This window comes from Carassius auratus, chromosome 10, assembly GCF_003368295.1.
Source record: "Carassius auratus strain Wakin chromosome 10, ASM336829v1, whole genome shotgun sequence".
NCBI lineage: Eukaryota > Metazoa > Chordata > Actinopteri > Cypriniformes > Cyprinidae > Carassius > Carassius auratus.
The window spans coordinates 5,162,037-5,178,384 of record NC_039252.1 but is presented as its reverse complement, the minus strand read 5'-3'; the positions used below and the strand labels follow the sequence as shown (position 1 = coordinate 5,178,384).

At 36.6% G+C, this 16,348-nt stretch overlaps 1 protein-coding gene across 1 annotated transcript; it reads right to left on the bottom strand.

Annotated features, from left to right (window-relative positions):
- Positions 1 to 1,271: 1,271 nt before the first annotated feature.
- On the bottom strand, positions 1,272 to 9,088 carry LOC113109643 (GTP:AMP phosphotransferase AK3, mitochondrial-like). Its single transcript, XM_026273339.1, has 5 exons — positions 8,811 to 9,088; positions 6,575 to 6,694; positions 6,316 to 6,488; positions 3,932 to 4,050; positions 1,272 to 2,249 (listed from the first exon to the last, which is right to left on the bottom strand). The coding sequence occupies exons 1-5, from the start codon at positions 8,956 to 8,958 to the stop codon at positions 2,132 to 2,134; spliced, it is 678 nt and encodes a 225-aa protein (XP_026129124.1). The 5' UTR covers positions 8,959 to 9,088; the 3' UTR covers positions 1,272 to 2,131.
- Between the last annotated feature and the right edge of the window lie 7,260 nt (positions 9,089 to 16,348).

Sequence of the window (16,348 nt, the reverse complement as noted above, 5' to 3'; positions counted from 1 at the left end):
ACCATAATGGTAAAGCAGAAACAAAAACAAAAAAACCCTATGCAAATTTATTACAGATAAAAAAAACTTAATTCCATAAGTATTCATACCCTTATCTGGGACCATTGAAATTGAGCTCAGGAGCATTCATATTGCTTGAAGATGTTACTTCACTTCGGATGAAGCTAACCTGTGGCAAATTCAACTGAATGGGTATGATTTGGAAAGGCACACACGTCTTAATAAAAGGTTTGATAGCGGATAATACATATTAGAGCAAAGACCAAGCCCTGAGGTGAAAGCAGAAACTGCCTGTAGAGCCCAGAGACAGGATTGCATCAAACCACACATCTGGGGAAGAGTTCAGAAAACATTTCTGCTGCATCGAAGGGTCACAGAAGCATGTTGCCTACATTATCCATAATGGAAGACATTTGACACAACCTGCTTTATGGTGGTGTGACCAAACTCAGCCTTCACTTCAGTGAAGACACAAGAAAACACACTTGAAATTTGCAAAACAGCTCCTAAAGGACCCTCAGACGGTGAGAAACAAGATTTTCTGGTCTGACGAACCTCAATTATAAGCATCCTGTTTGAAGGAAACCAGCTCTGCTCATCACCTGCATCACCTGAGTGAAGTGTGCTGGGAGCAGCCGGGACTGAGGGACTTGTCAGAGTAGAAGAAATGCCCAATGCACCAAAATATTAAGAAAGTCTTAATGAAAACCTAGTGTAGAGCATTCAGGAGCTCAGACTGGGCAGAAGGTTCACCTTCCAACAGGTCAATGAGCCTAAACACACAACAACAGTGGCTTATAGACAACTCTGTGAATGTTCTTGAGTGGCCCAGCCACAGCCTGGGATTGAACCCACTCAAATATTTCTGGAAAAACCTGAAAACGTACATCTGTCCCCATCCCACCTGTCAGGTGAAGAGGTGAGGAGAAGAATGGCAGATCCTTGCCAAATGCTGATGATTAAAGCTTGTCACATCACACCCAAAAAGAGTTGAGGCTGTAAAGGTGCTTCAGCTAAGTACTGAGTTAAGAGTTTTAACCTACTTATATATATTTTTTTATTTTTTATACATTTGCAAAGTTGTGACAGTTTTTGCTTTGCCATTACGGTGAATGGAGTGTAGATTGATGTGGGGGGGGGGGGGAGTCATTTTAAGCAGTTTAACATAAAGCAACAACATAACAAAACATGACAAACATTAAGTGGTTTGAATACTTTTGCAAGGCGCCGTGTATTCCCTTTTGATTCAATATCAAAAGAAAAACTAAAAGTTTTGAGCTTCTCTGTTTATTGCAGTTGTTTGTGAAATGCCATGCTTTGCATCACACTTAAATCTCCATTATTCAATAGCAGGTTTTCAAACACTACAATTTATAGTGATTCATAACTGTGCCATAAAAGTAGATGAATAAACACTTTGCACTTCCTTGCTGGTCTAGGACTTCATAACCACACAATAGTGGTTTATCAATACAAACGGACTTATAAAACTACATTTTGATCACATTATAGATTTTCTTTCCCTTTATTATTTATTGTATTGTGCAAACTTTTCTTAATTAAAAATACATTATTTTGTATATGCAAAAAGTATTAAGGTTCATATTATCTACAATAGAAATTAGTGTTTTTGCTAATTATGGCCACAGTGGTTTGTACAAAAATCATTTTGCTCTGCATTCATTTGTGAAATGTTAAAATTAATACTTCTCTAGTATGCACAAATTTCAATAATGTTATTAAAAGGTCATTATGGACAATAAACAGGAATGTTTTAGAGCTGCTGTGTCCACGCTTTGAAGCCACTTCAGTTAAAATAATAAAAAATCGTATGGGTTGGGCACTTCTTCTAAGTGGAAAGTTGAGAATGATTAACTTTGGAGTCAACTATTAATCTTAGCATGCCTACCTCTAACTCTCTAAGCTGGGTTTATTTCCTTAAGATGACAGCGCTAGAGCTAAGTAATAGACTAGTTTGACCTTAAACCTGTAGTTTGGCACTAACTTTCTCACAAAGGCATAAAAGCAGATAGTGACACCAAAGGTTTGGACAAATACAGTAGACTGCTTAAGGCCACAGAGGTGAATTGTGCTCTAGTCCAACAGTGTAGTCCTCAAGGTTATTGTGCAATCATGCTTTTCCCAAAGCCTGCTGGTTTCCTGGGATTTTCCTGGTCAGGAAGGCATGAACGTGGGGCCATATCTTGTTGGTTTCAGTTCCTGAGAAGGTCTCCAACACTCCTTTACTCCTGTTTAAGTACAAAGAGAGAGAATATCATATGCAATGACCTAAACACGTCATTATTCATATTAAATTACTCCATCAGTCCAGCTTTCAGGAATCGTTCTACCTCATCATCATAATCATCCCAAAATCTCAGATTAATAACTTTTTTCCTTTGAGCCGACATCGGAGAACCAGTGACAGTTGATGAACACGGGGTTTCCTGAACAAGTGCTTTTGATGAAACAATAAGCCTCTCGGTTAAAACTAAGCACTGCCAATTCAATCTCTGCTAGTGAATTTAATATGTATTTTGGATTGCAACATGTGCTAGATTCAGTTTAGTTACACATTTGAAAAAAAAAAATTCTGGGCAACAGTTTACCTAAATAAAACCTCAAGGACTGATACCTTGAAAGAGTTTGGGTTGTCTGAAATAATGTTTGAAAGAATTTAAGACATAAATACAAAGTTCTGCCATGAAACTCTAGATGGCGCAGTCCCATAGATCGAACTCTGTATGACATCATGACATCATCATCACGTCACAGGTGATTGGTTCTCTCCTGTATCGGTAGCCAATGAGTTCGCTGCTCAACATTCAAATACTTAGCTAATGTAAGTGGTAGCAGTTTGCAGCGCACTCCAGAAACCCTCCCCCTTCCCCAGCTCCACCTGTATAGATCTGCTACGAGGGGATTCACGTTTGCTATGGGGGTTATTTCATGCATGTTATATGTGCAGCAGCAGTATTTCTTACATGCTCACAGCAGCATGTCTGTGGATGTATTAGCAGTAGCAAGTTTCGGCACTTGCTCTACAGCAGTGTAGCAGATCTTGTAAATTTAAATTGTGTTATCAAATAATATTTTTTTTATGCTACAGTATAATTGTATTTTAAAATAGTAATACAGAGTTAAAACATTACTATTATTAATAGTAGTAGTAGTTTTAGTATGTTTTAACTGTTATGTTTTAAATAATTATAACAAATTTATTTTAACTAATTATACAATCATTATCATTATTAACATTTTATTCAGTTTGATTTAAAGTATCACTTCTAAAAGAAGGTCTGAGTCTAAAAAATATATATTTTATCTATATATTCTCTGACATCAAATAATTGTGAGCATGCAAATATGTCATTCAATTATTAAAATGTTAACTTAAAATCCCCAAAACTTCTGAAATAGTAAACGTTTAAGGGTTTCAGTTGATGTATTGACATCAAACCTGGTGCACAAATTTAGATACTCCATAATTTAATGTGCAAATACGCAAATTAGATTTGAGGAAGATTTTCTGAAAAGGAAAAAAAAAAACTTCAATTATGGTCTCTTCCTTGTATAATCACTTTCATGTGGCTAATAATATTGTGTAGAAGATGTCTGGACTACTTTTATGTTACTTCTGTGGTTCTTTTGTTCTTTTTGGAGCTCAGCAGCATTACTTTCATTGTATGGAAAAGAGCAACATTAATATTCTGCTAAATATCTTCTTTTTGCTTCCACATAAGAAAGAAATTATTTCAGATCTACAATCATATGTGTGTGAAAGGATGACAGAACATGAGTGAACTATTCCTTTAATAATCCCCCAAACATTTTCATCCGTGTGTGTTATTGAATTCTTTCATTCAACATAAATCATAAAGAAAACATGTGTGTAAAACAGCTTTAAAGTGCTGTGGCTCCTGTACAGTACCTGTAATACTCTAGAACTGGTTGTGTTTGTCTCGCATAGTCCTTGAGTCTCCTGGACACAGTTTCAGGACTGTCATCGTCTCTCTGGACCAGCGGTTCTCCTGTGACATCATCAAGACCCTGTGCACAAAAATACATGACATCACTGCAGGCCTCCACCACAAAGAGCCCACTTTCAAATGTGCCTTAATCACCCAAATAAAGCCACCGTATCTCAAGAATTCATGTTCTGAAAGTGCCAACAATCTTTGGCAGTCGCTGATAAGTTCCAGAGCTGAACTGAGGTGACCTTGAGGGACACAGTTTTGTGTTGATATAAGCTTGAGCTGTATTTGAGCAACACTGACAAACACAGTTTCACACGGGGCTTGTGTTGTATTAGTTTAACAAATGCTCAACTGCTGTGCCACTAAAACCAAACTCACTGGCTTTGTGGCAGTAGAAAAAAGTACATTTTTATCACATCTTGGATATAAACACCTATTCTTTGTTTGGTTTTACTTTGTTTAGAACACGAAGTTAAACTATCTTTTAAAGTGCAGCAAAAACTATTTAAGCAACATTGTTCTGGCCTCGTGACTCTCTCTCTCTCTCTCTGACAGTGTTTGATAAATGGACAGGAACTCCATTTCTTCCTCTACCTGCTCCAGTTTTATTGCATGGATGAGAGCAAAGTTCCTTGAATAAACTCCTTAGTAAACAGAAGTGTTCATATCTGTCTTGAGTACCAGGTTGTGAAATAGCATGACCTACTTCCACCACAGGAGCTCTTTGGACTCCTTACAAGTTTAACACAGATTTGTGTCAGTGCTTCAATGCTTTGTTTTTACTTTTACAGCTCTAATTATTATTATTACTTAATACTTTTATTTTATTACACAGTATTTAAAGAAAGACTATTTCTGTGTGTGTTCGTGTGTATACACATATCTACATACACATATAGTAGCCTATATTTCAATATTATATATAAAGTACTAGAACGTTTCTACAGTAAGTAGACACTTTAAAATCTGTACTTGCTAATACAAATACAATATGGACGTTTTATGAGTGCTGTCAAACGATTAATCGCGATTAATTGCATCCAAAATAAAGGTTTTTATTTACATAATATGTGTAATATATGAGTGTGTACTGTGCATATTTATTCTGTATATATAAATGCAAACACATGCATGTATATATTTAAGAAAAATATGTTATGCTTATAAATTAAATAAATATTTATATATATATTGTAAAATATGAGAATATGAATATATAAATGTATAAATGTATTCGATATATATACTGTATGTTTGTGTATTTACATATACATAATAAATAAACAGTACATGTACATATATAATGTAAACAAAAAACTTTTATTTTGATGCGATTAATCGCGATTAATCGTTTGACAGCACTACTTTTTATTGAAATAAAAATCCAATTAAGTGTCCCTGAATGTTTCTTTACACACTATTAAGGTCAAATTACTTGTTTGTTGTTTTAATTTTTCTTATCTAAAAAAAAATAATTAAAACATTAAAACAAACGATGTTTTATTTTAAAGTACATTTTAGATCATTTTTTAAATAATTTTTTGTTGTTCTTTAAAGAAGTGCATTTATTTTGATGTGTTGACTAACAAACTAAATCACATTTAAAGTGCTCGATTATAATTTCAACTGTTGCGTTATTACGTTATTATAATTTGATATTACATGAAAAGTGAACATATTTTAAGCGTATGAAATTGCAACTTTTTAAATGACATTAAAGTATATTTTAGGTTTCCATATGCTTGTCATTGCATTCTGCAGTTCACTTTAACCATATTTTAAAGACAAGTAATAATAAAATTACATATAAAGATGTACTTAAGTTAATTTTAAGTTAAGTTCATACTTCTAAAATATATTATTTGCATAACAAGTTGCTCTTATTAAAAGAAGTGTCCTTCTTTTTCGAACATTTTTAAGGCATTCTAGATGAATTAACTCCATTTCAGCACAAAAACCAATTACTAATAACTAAACAATATCTACTTAAACAATCCAGTTTAACCAAGCCAAGATTAATGTTAGTCTTTTTAGAAAAAACATATCGCTTTTATGCCTTATTCATAAAACTCAACACCATTTATCTGATGCTATTAACACTCCACTATTATTGCCTGCAGAAGATACACATTTTTAAGTTTGTTTCCAAAATGAAAAAAAGTTTGTTTTAATAAAGAATGGATTTTCACACCATTTTTTGCCGTGTAGTTTGCCGTTTTCGTATGAACAGGATTGTTCGACTTCCTGCGTCTACGGTTTAATTATCTACAGTTTTATAAAGTGATGGTAAACGTGATTGAGGAAATGATCTGGAATGTAAAAGGATCAGAGGACTCACTGGTTTCTTAGGTGGGTTGAAGTCTATATTATAGACCCTGCCGCTGGGAAGGTGCACCCAGCGAGAGGTCAGGCGCTCCCGGATCGTCTGGGAAGGCACGTCCAGGTTTATAACAGAGTCCACATCATACACGCTGTCCAGGGCATCGGCCTGAGCCACAGTACGAGGAAACCCTGTCGGGACAATATGAAAGAGACCACGATTAAACTGCATAATCCATCATCAACATGGGGCTCGGGGCGAGCGGGGTGAGAGTTACCGTCCAGAAGCCAGCTGGTCTGCTCCAGACCCCTCAGACTGGACAGGACGAGGCGAGAGATGACATCATCAGGAACCAGCTGACCCTGATCGATACACGACTTCATCAGGAGACCCAAATCTGCACATAAGGTGCATAAGAGCTCATCAGTTTTCAGTAAGGACAAAAAAAAAATTCAGACATGGATATAGTAAAAAAAAAAAAAAAAAAAAAAATTAATAATACATTTAATTTAAAAAACATTAAATTGCAATTCATTTATTATTAATTAATAATAACATTTACAGGCATATGATGCATTTGCCAATCATCACAAAAAATACAAATATATAAAAAAAATATGTTTGTGTTTATTATTTGGCTAAAGAATCATAACCTTAGCTATTAACCCTCAAAACTCCAATGACAATGAAGTGTGACCACTACAGTGAGCTTGTTGTAACAGATATATAAACATCAAGTGGCTCTGCGCATTGTAAAAACTTTTTAATAATCGTCCTTTGACCCACTGACCCACACTTCTGGTAAGTGTTAAATATTTCTGGCCTATAATAACAAGGTTTGGAATCATTTGAAAGAGATTAATACTTTTCCTTGCCATCAAAGGAATTTATTACATAATATATTGCATAAAATATAATTACATAAATACATTTTTCAAATAAACAACAGTTATTTTAAATGTATAATATTGTTTCAACAATAATACTGTTTTACTGTATTAAAAAACAATTAAAAAGTCTTCCCAACCCAAATGTTTAAGCAGCAGTTACATTTTTCTTCCTTAATATTTCACAGTTTACGTAAATAGTTCTGCAATGGACAATATATTTAAAGTATAGATAATTAATCTATCCCAATTAATATGAGCTCGAAAAATCTGCATGTATACATATTATTCATAAATACTTTTGGATTAAGCAGTTCTTGAAATATAAAATCACCTGCGGAAAATGAACTTAATTCAATCAGAAATGAATATTCTGTCATCGTTTACTCACCCAAGAAGATATTTGGAGAAATGTCTCAATGTTTTTTGTCCACACAGTGGAAGTTAATGATAAAATTAACTGTTCGTTCACCAGCATTCTTCCAAATGTCTTCTTACACAGAACTCATGCAGGTTTTGACATGAGGGCGACTAAACGCTTGACATTTTTTGGGTGAACTGTCCCTTTAAGGTCTTACTTTACGTTGTAACTGTACACTATATGGTGCATATAACTCACAATTTAAATATTTCTCTCCTTCTAAATTAATATGCAGTCTATATGATTCATATGTTGGTCATATGCTGTATCTGGTCTAGTGTGACTGTGGTAGGTAAAACTGCACACCAGAAAACTGATGATACACACATTACCCCACTGTCACACACACACACACACACACACACACACAGCATCTGGCATCCATTTGTGCTTACTGCTACAATAACATTATTTATAGAGCTCAGATTAGAGAAGAACACAGTACAACTTTGCAAACGTTTGAATTGTGGAGCACACTTGAATGCACGGCAGGCTTGGGCTTCAGTGTGACTTGTAGCCAAATCATTTGTAGTAAACAGTCTTAGACATGTTTAGTATGCAAAGCACATTCTTTGAAGAAAGACGTCGCCTTTACAAGCTAAAGTACAAACATCTGAAAATACCAGACAGTCTATGCATAACAAACAAGAGTACAAGCCCCAGCAGAAACCCAGAGCTCGACTCTAATGTTTCTCCAGACAGCGCTAGAAGACAGAGCTGGATGTCACACATCAAGCGGGCGTGGAAACTATCAGCGGAACTCTCTCATCGTTAACTCTTTCGTGCATTTATATAAAAAAAACAACTACAACACAAATGTGCGGATAGTAAAGCCAGTGACCCGTCTAAGTCTTCCCAATCGCTGTTATCTTTGGGCATCACACGCCAGAGCTCACTTGAAAAGCGCGATGCTTCAAAACTGCTGTCTAGAAAGAAAAGCTAGCGCACTGCGCTTTGAGACACAACCCAAGTGAAAACTCAGCTCTGCTGATAAGTAACCTGTAATTATAGTCTAACTCCTGTTTTCAGGCATAAAACCGAAGCTGAAGTTTTGCAGCCATTTTTTATTTATCTAACAAAGCTGCGTTTAACCCTTTCAGTAAACTGAACTCCGCTCGCAGCGAACACAAAAGCTTCGGTTATTTAATCATTTATGTGAATTAACCCTGAGATGGCACGAGAGGACGGAGCTGGAGCCGTGTTACCTGTCTTGGCCTCGATGTTGGCCCGCAGCATGTCTCCACTGGAGAGATGCTTCAGAGCGAAACTCTGCGCTATCCGGCTGGACACGGTCCCCTTCCCCGAGCCCGGGGCCCCCATGATCACCGCGCGGAACACGGTCTGCAGACCCATGCTTCTCCTGCTCACTGCTTCAGAGTGTGGTCAGATTAATATCTCTTCTTCACAGCTGCAGTCCTGGGAGGTCTGGGATCTGCAGATTGACTGTAGGGATGTGGAGTCCGCTGGGAGTCCTCTCTGGAGTCAGAACGACTCATACGCAACTCCACTTTTACTCCCAGATTAAGCCCGTCCTTTTCTAACGCACGCGCGACGCGCCTCACATTACAGGAAGTGTTTAAAGCTCAAGTGGGCGAGTGAGGACACTTACAGTAGTGCGCACTACATTACTCATGTATTACTTCATCTCTTTTGGAGAGGTTTTCAATCTTTGAAGTTCCCAGGAACCTGCATCTAGATCCGAAGACCGCCCAAAGATAGATTTTCTTAAAGTAGAACTTTAATTGAAAACACTGTTACATTATTATACAATGCTTGCATTAGTTAACTGCTATTTTTTTTAAAATATATTTTTGGAACACTCAAAAACAAAATAAATAAACTCACTTAAATAAATAATAGCCTAATTTAATGTGTTATTTATATATTCTATATATTAATGTAGCTAAATTATTTAATAATAATTTAATAAAATATTTATAGAGTTCATATTAACAGAGTTATTAGTGAAATTAAAACTATTAAACACATTTTATTTTATTTAATAAAAAAATGAAGTGAAATAAAGCTGACATTTTTAAAAAATGATTTTTTTATATTCTAATTTCACATTTATTTTTAAATACGATAATTAGATAATGAAAGAAAATCATATTACAATATAAAAAATATTAAATTGATATTAAAATATAAAATAATATTTTATAACAAAATATTTTATTTATTTGAATTAACAATAACTGAAATAAAACCAAAACTGAAGCATTAACATTGCTGGTAACTGAGAAAAAAAAACTGATTTATATATAAGAGATTTAAAAATAACAAAAACTAATAAAAATGACCAAATCATATAACAAAATTACAAATAAAAAAGGAAAACTGAAAATATAAAAATAAAATGTAAAATTTAATTGAATATATCAATAAAATTAATTGTATATAAATATCAGTTTACATTGCATTAGTAAATGCTGAAAAATACAAATGAAAGCATGCTTAAGCCTTAGGTATATACTGGCTCTACTTGTAAATACTGTTTCTTGGTATTATTACTTTATTGAAATAAGTCAACCTAATGTGAAAAACAGAACCGCACAGAATGCTGCTCAGTTATTATGTAATGTGGTTATTATGTAACATGTAAGTTGGTACAAATAGATCTGCTCTAATAGGATTGGAGATGGAAACGTTATCTCAGCTTGATTAAATCTGCACCAAATGTAGTGACATGTTTCATGGTGCAGATGTTCCCCTCCCAATCACAGGAGAGCCCTTTCACACCTCAACTCTTGAATCATCATCTATCAGCCGACTAATGACTGACAGGAGGAGGTCTTTAGTAAGATAAAGGAGATAAGAATGGAGATTCATTCTCTCCCGAGGGGCTCTAGAACAACAGCTCCTTCAACACAATGAGACAAAGACAGGATTTGGAAACCCATGAAGATGTTAATCATAGATATATATATATATATATATATATATGGATGTTAATGATCAGTGGTAAGACAATGATGTGCTTATGCTGTTTATTAAGTGAATAGCTGAAACTAGAAATGTATAAGGTGTGATTTACACTTTCAGTTTGAATTTAGAATGAGTATTAAAAAAGTTATAGGTTATCACTTCCCGTTTGGTTATTCTGTGGTAATAGCGCCTCCTTGTGATCAAAGTAGCACAGTAAACATCCCATCTTTCAGACGATCAAGCGAAAGTGGCTCAGTGTAAACACTACTCTGTAAAATCATGTAGATATCACATATTACAGAATCTCAGGTGCGATTTGGTTGACCTAAAATATTGTAAATATTATATAGAATATTTTACATCAATGTATATAATATAATATAATATGATTTTTCAGGTATTTTATAACATATAAAACATATATTATGTGGAGAATACAAATAAATAGCATATATATGTTTGTATATATTTTTGTCTTCGCCTAAATGCTTAAATGGATATTCTCAGTAACATATGTTCAGTATAAAATTATTATATTTAAATTATTTTAATATTTTTTATCATAGAAACATCAGGCAGCCTATCTTATAACATGTCTACATGTCTTTTTTTATTTTTTTATTTATTTTTATTTTATCGTTTTAGATATTTTTTCCGATTATCTGCACGATTGCAAATGTGATATTGATTTTATGAAAAAAGTTTAAAAACATGAAGTTATATACAATATTACCAGCATCGTCTGGTTTTGAGTGAACCAATAGTTTAATTGACCTATGATAACTATTAATGATCTTTTATGTGGCAGTTTACACACTGCTTTTACGCAGTTTGTCCACAAGGCGGCTTCCTCTAATCAAATATGAACAAAAGAAACATCATTTGCCGTCACGATGACGTCTGAAACAGAAGGATGTTCATCATCCCTCATAAAATCTGTCTTATAATAAAGCTTATGAATATCTGACTTGTAAATATAACATTTAACTGTTTAAAGTTAGCTGAAATTAGGCTCTACCTGACCTAAATATTTATTTTATCATACATGGCTATGATATAGGTCTTACAACTTAAATGTGGTTTGAGGCATATAAAATGGTTTATACCATACAAAATTAGTTTTTTTTGAAAATGTAAAAATGCACACACTTTTCTGTCCACATAAACCATAAGAACTAACGTGTGTGTGGAGAATATATTAAAAACATATTTACACTGCATCTCCACAGTTCGTCCACAAGGTGGCCAATTCTAATCTAATTAGAATTGAGCGCTCAGCCTAGAAAATATTGACATTAGGCCTATTTACCATCACCAGGATGATTGGTCATAGTTCATAAGTCTGTGATTAACGTAACTTTATAAGGTTAAACTTTAAGGCTGCTTAACAGAAGGCGGATGTTGTTGATCACACAAGGTGTGTCTTAGCCTATTATAAGCCTTATGAACACCTGACTTAATAAGACTGATCACATGCTTCAGAATCAACTCTTGGTTGGAACTTAAATAGGCTAGCTATCAATCTACCAAAAATTATTCGAATTAGAAGACTCAAAGTAATTTTGAATCTAATGTTTAAAGTCACTGCACTGAAACGATCTTTTCTTTTTAGGCTATTATTCAAGATTCTTCTATTTTTTACTTTTAAGGGATAATCCACCCCAAAATGAAACTGTTGTCATTAATCACTTACCCCCATGTCGTTCCAAACCCGTAAAAGCTTTGGTCATCTTCAGAACACAATTTAAGATATTTTGGATGAAAACCGGGAGGCTTGTGACTGACAAACAATCTTAAGGTCCAGAAAAGTATGAAAGCATCGTCAGAATACTCCATCTGCCATCAGTGTTTCAACCATAACATTATGAAACGCCGAGAATAATGTTTGTAAGTGAAAAAAAATAAATAAATAACGACTTTATTCAACACTTAATTTGTTTTGTGTCTCTGTTATGTCACCGTAGCCCCATTTTGGTGAACATCCGCTGAACGCAAGCAGTGTGCTCTTCTGTGTCAGCCGCGCTGCACTGATGCACTGTTTTCCTTCAGATCAAACCGTAAATACATGTAGAAAACTTATCATTGTGGCTCAGCTGACACAGAAGAATGTACGCAGCTTGTGTTCAGTGATGCCGAGGGACAAAGAGAAGACAAATTGTTAAATAAAGTCGTTATTTTTGTTTTATTCACGTACAGAAAGTATTGTCGTTCATAAAGTCACAGTTGAATCACTGATGGCAGATAGACTATTCTTCTGAGGATGTCTCTCATACTTTTCTGGACCTTTGCAATCTATGCGACAATCACAAGCCACCGGTTTTCATCCAAAATATCTTAAATTGTTTTCTAAAGACGAACAAAGCTTTTACAGGTTTGGAATGACATGGAGGTAAGTGATTAATGACAAAATGTTAATTTTGGCATGGAGTATCCCTTTAACTGACAGTTATTTAGAGATGACATCATCTTCAGACTGAAACCTGGCTGTGATGCCTATCCATTGTTTTGCAATTTCGTGGTTTCCGGCGACAGTGTTCCTCTCCCGTCTTTTGTTTTTAACACTTGCCCGGCTCTCGTGTCCTGGTAATGATGTCATCACAACCCTTATCCTTTCACTGGTGTCCATGGCAGCATATGTTTCCACTGACTCAGCCTGATGAAACTGATTCATACTCAGCCCTTATTATGAACTCTGTGAGAAGGTGAGCAAGAAATACATGTGGAAGTAGCCTACATGACAGTTGGGAACGAAAAAAAAAACATTCCTGAGAGGATTCAGACAGGTCTGATACGGAAGGTTTCACAGAAAAACAACTTCCATTTAGTTCTGTTCTGTTCAGGTGGAATTCAAAGAGAGATAACCAAGCCTCAGGGTTAGGTGACACTCAGACATATTCAAGTACATTCCAGAGCTTTTCTTTCACCAATGAGATAAAATTAGTCAGCCAAGGTACAGGAAGTTCTGTTGCTTGCAAAAAAGAGCAGTGGATTACTGAGCACTAACTGTTTTATGTTGCAATGATGTTTTTATCTATTGTTGGATTTGTGCATCAATTAATGCTTCGTGAACTGTATTGATTTATTTCATATTTTTTAATAAAGCTTTGTGAGGGATAGCAGAAAGCAGATGAAAATGATGCTGTGAGGGATAAACTTGTATTCTTTACACTGGCATGCACTTTATAAAAGCCCTAGATCATATCATTTTACAACTCGCAACTGTTTTGTGATGTTTTTGTCTACTGAACTTCTCCAGAAAGATGTTTTTTTAGCTGAACAAATGGTATGCTGTTAAACAACATTACAATCCATTGAACACTTTTACTTCTGTCCCTCACAGCCTTGTTTTCATTTCTGTCAACAATCAAACATGGTGCTAACCTGACTAAAGTCTGGCCTGATTAGCCAAGTGCCCCTACAAATTAATTAAATATATTATACAAACACCTCACGTTTAATGGTTTTAGAATTGTAGATTGCATTTAAAAGATCACACTTTTAAGAAAACATTTGCAATTGGCATGTAAAAGCCGTGTTCTGTTTTTTGCTTTTAAATGAATGGGTTGAGTGAATAATTCAGCGACTCACTCATTTTCGCCACCTCCTGGTGTAATGATGCAACCTGTTGTATAATGAAATGTAATCGGTCACTACTTAAATAAATCATCAGTTACAACTTGCATTTTTATTGTCATAAAACATTTCCAGAGAGAGATAGACTGATGCAGCAACTGTGATATATTTTTTTGTGTCTTCACACTGTACTCATTCACTATAAGCTAGTCTTTGTTCATAACGAACTATTTGTGAATTAGTCATGTTTAGTAAAATGTAATTGCAACTATAAGTTGTCAGTCTATTCTATATGTTTTTTGTTGTCTATTTTACTTCTAAAGCTCAGAGAAACTAAAAGCCCCTTTCATTTATCCAAATGTGCGAGATTTATAGTGCCAACTAAACTAGTTGGTTCCCAAGCAAGCATTCTACGTACTTACTTCAGCTGCTATATTATAAATATTCTGTGCTTCTCCATTACCTGCTTGTCTCTCACAACCAAGAACAGAAACCGCCTCCAAACATTTGTGAAATCGGCAAAGCTGCCAGACAAAGTCACATTTTATTCTATGAACACGAAAGGCCCAGGAAATGATGTGGGACAGCTCACACATCCTCCTCCAGCACACCCAGCTGCTTCTGTCATGCATCAAACACATGTAGTCACGATGCTCTACCAACAGTACAGTGAATCATTCAGACCGGAGGCCATCAGTTTACTGAACAGAGCAATCAGAAGATCACGAGAGCATTGCATGTAACATCAGTTGACTTCTGAGATGAGAGTAATTAGACAATTCAATACATTTAGATGCCAGAAATCATGATTATTATCTGTATTCATCATAGTTTCACAGCATATTTATTTTTATTCAGCTTACATAAAGCTATTTTATAACAGTTTCATTAAAGTTTCAAAAAGACTACATATACAAATTATTTATATACTATATATTTATATTGATATATATTGTCAGGATTGGACCTGTTTTGTCATGTGTTTCAATTCCTGTTTTGCCTTATTTTGTCAGTTTCCTGTCGTGGTTTAGTCTGATTATTAGTTGATTCCATACACCTGTGTTTCCCCTATTATCCTGCCTTTATAACCCTAGTCCTTTCAGTTCCGTTTTGTCAGGTCTACCAGTTCCACACGTATGTTTTCCTTCTGTGCTCCCTGTTGGAATTCATTCCTGTGAACTGCCCCAGTCCTCTCTCCGCTTGTCCCGTCCAGCCTTCTTTCTTCCTCGTCCAGCCCAGAGGGGGCTTCTGATCTTCAAGTGCCTGCTCCTAGAAGGTGTCCCCCGTGCACGCTCCTAGAAGGTGTCCCCCAGTGCCCACTCCTAGAAGATGTCCCCCGTGCACGCTCCTAGAATGTGTCCCCCAGTGCCTGCTCCTAGAAGGTGTCCCACAGTGCCCGCTCCTAGAAGGTGTCCCACAGTGCCCGCTCCTAGAAGGTGTCCCCCAGTGCCCACTCCTAGAAGGTGTCCCCCAGTGCCCACTCCTAGAAGATGTCCCCCGTGCACGCTCCTAGAAAGGTGTCCCCAGTGCCCGCTCCTAGAAGGTGTCCCCCAGTGCCCACTCCTAGAAGGTGTCCCGCTCCTAGAAAGGTGTCCCCAGTGCCCGCTCCTAGAAAGGTGTCCCCAGTGCCCTCTCCTACAAAGGTGTCCCCAGTGCACGCTCCTAGAAGGTGTCCCCCGTGCACGCTCCTAGAAGGTGTCCCCCAGTGCCCGCTCCTAGAAAGGTGTCCCCAGTGCCCGCTCCTAGAAAGGTGTCCCCAGTGCACGCTCCTAGAAGGTGTCCCCTGTGCACGCTCCTAGAAGGTGTCCCCCAGTGCCCGCTCCTAGAAGGTGTCCCCCAGTGCCCACTCCTAGAAGATGTCCCCCGTGCACGCTCCTAGAAAGGTGTCCCCAGTGCCCGCTCCTAGAAGGTGTCCCCCAGTGCCCGCTCCTAGAAGGTGTCCCCCAGTGCCCACTCCTAGAAGATGTCCCCCGTGCACGCTCCTAGAAAGGTGTCCCCCGTGCACGCTCCTAGAAGGTGTCCCCCAGTGCCTGCTCCTAGAAGGTGTCCCACAGTGCCCGCTCCTAGAAGGTGTCCCCCAGTGCCCACTCCTAGAAGATGTCCCCCGTGCACGCTCCTAGAAAGGTGTCCCCAGTGCCTGCTCCTAGAAGGTGTCCCCCAGTGCCCACTCCTAGAAGGTGTCCCGCTCCTAGAAAGGTGTCCCCAGTGCCCGCTCCTAGAAAGGTGTCCCCAGTGCCCTCTC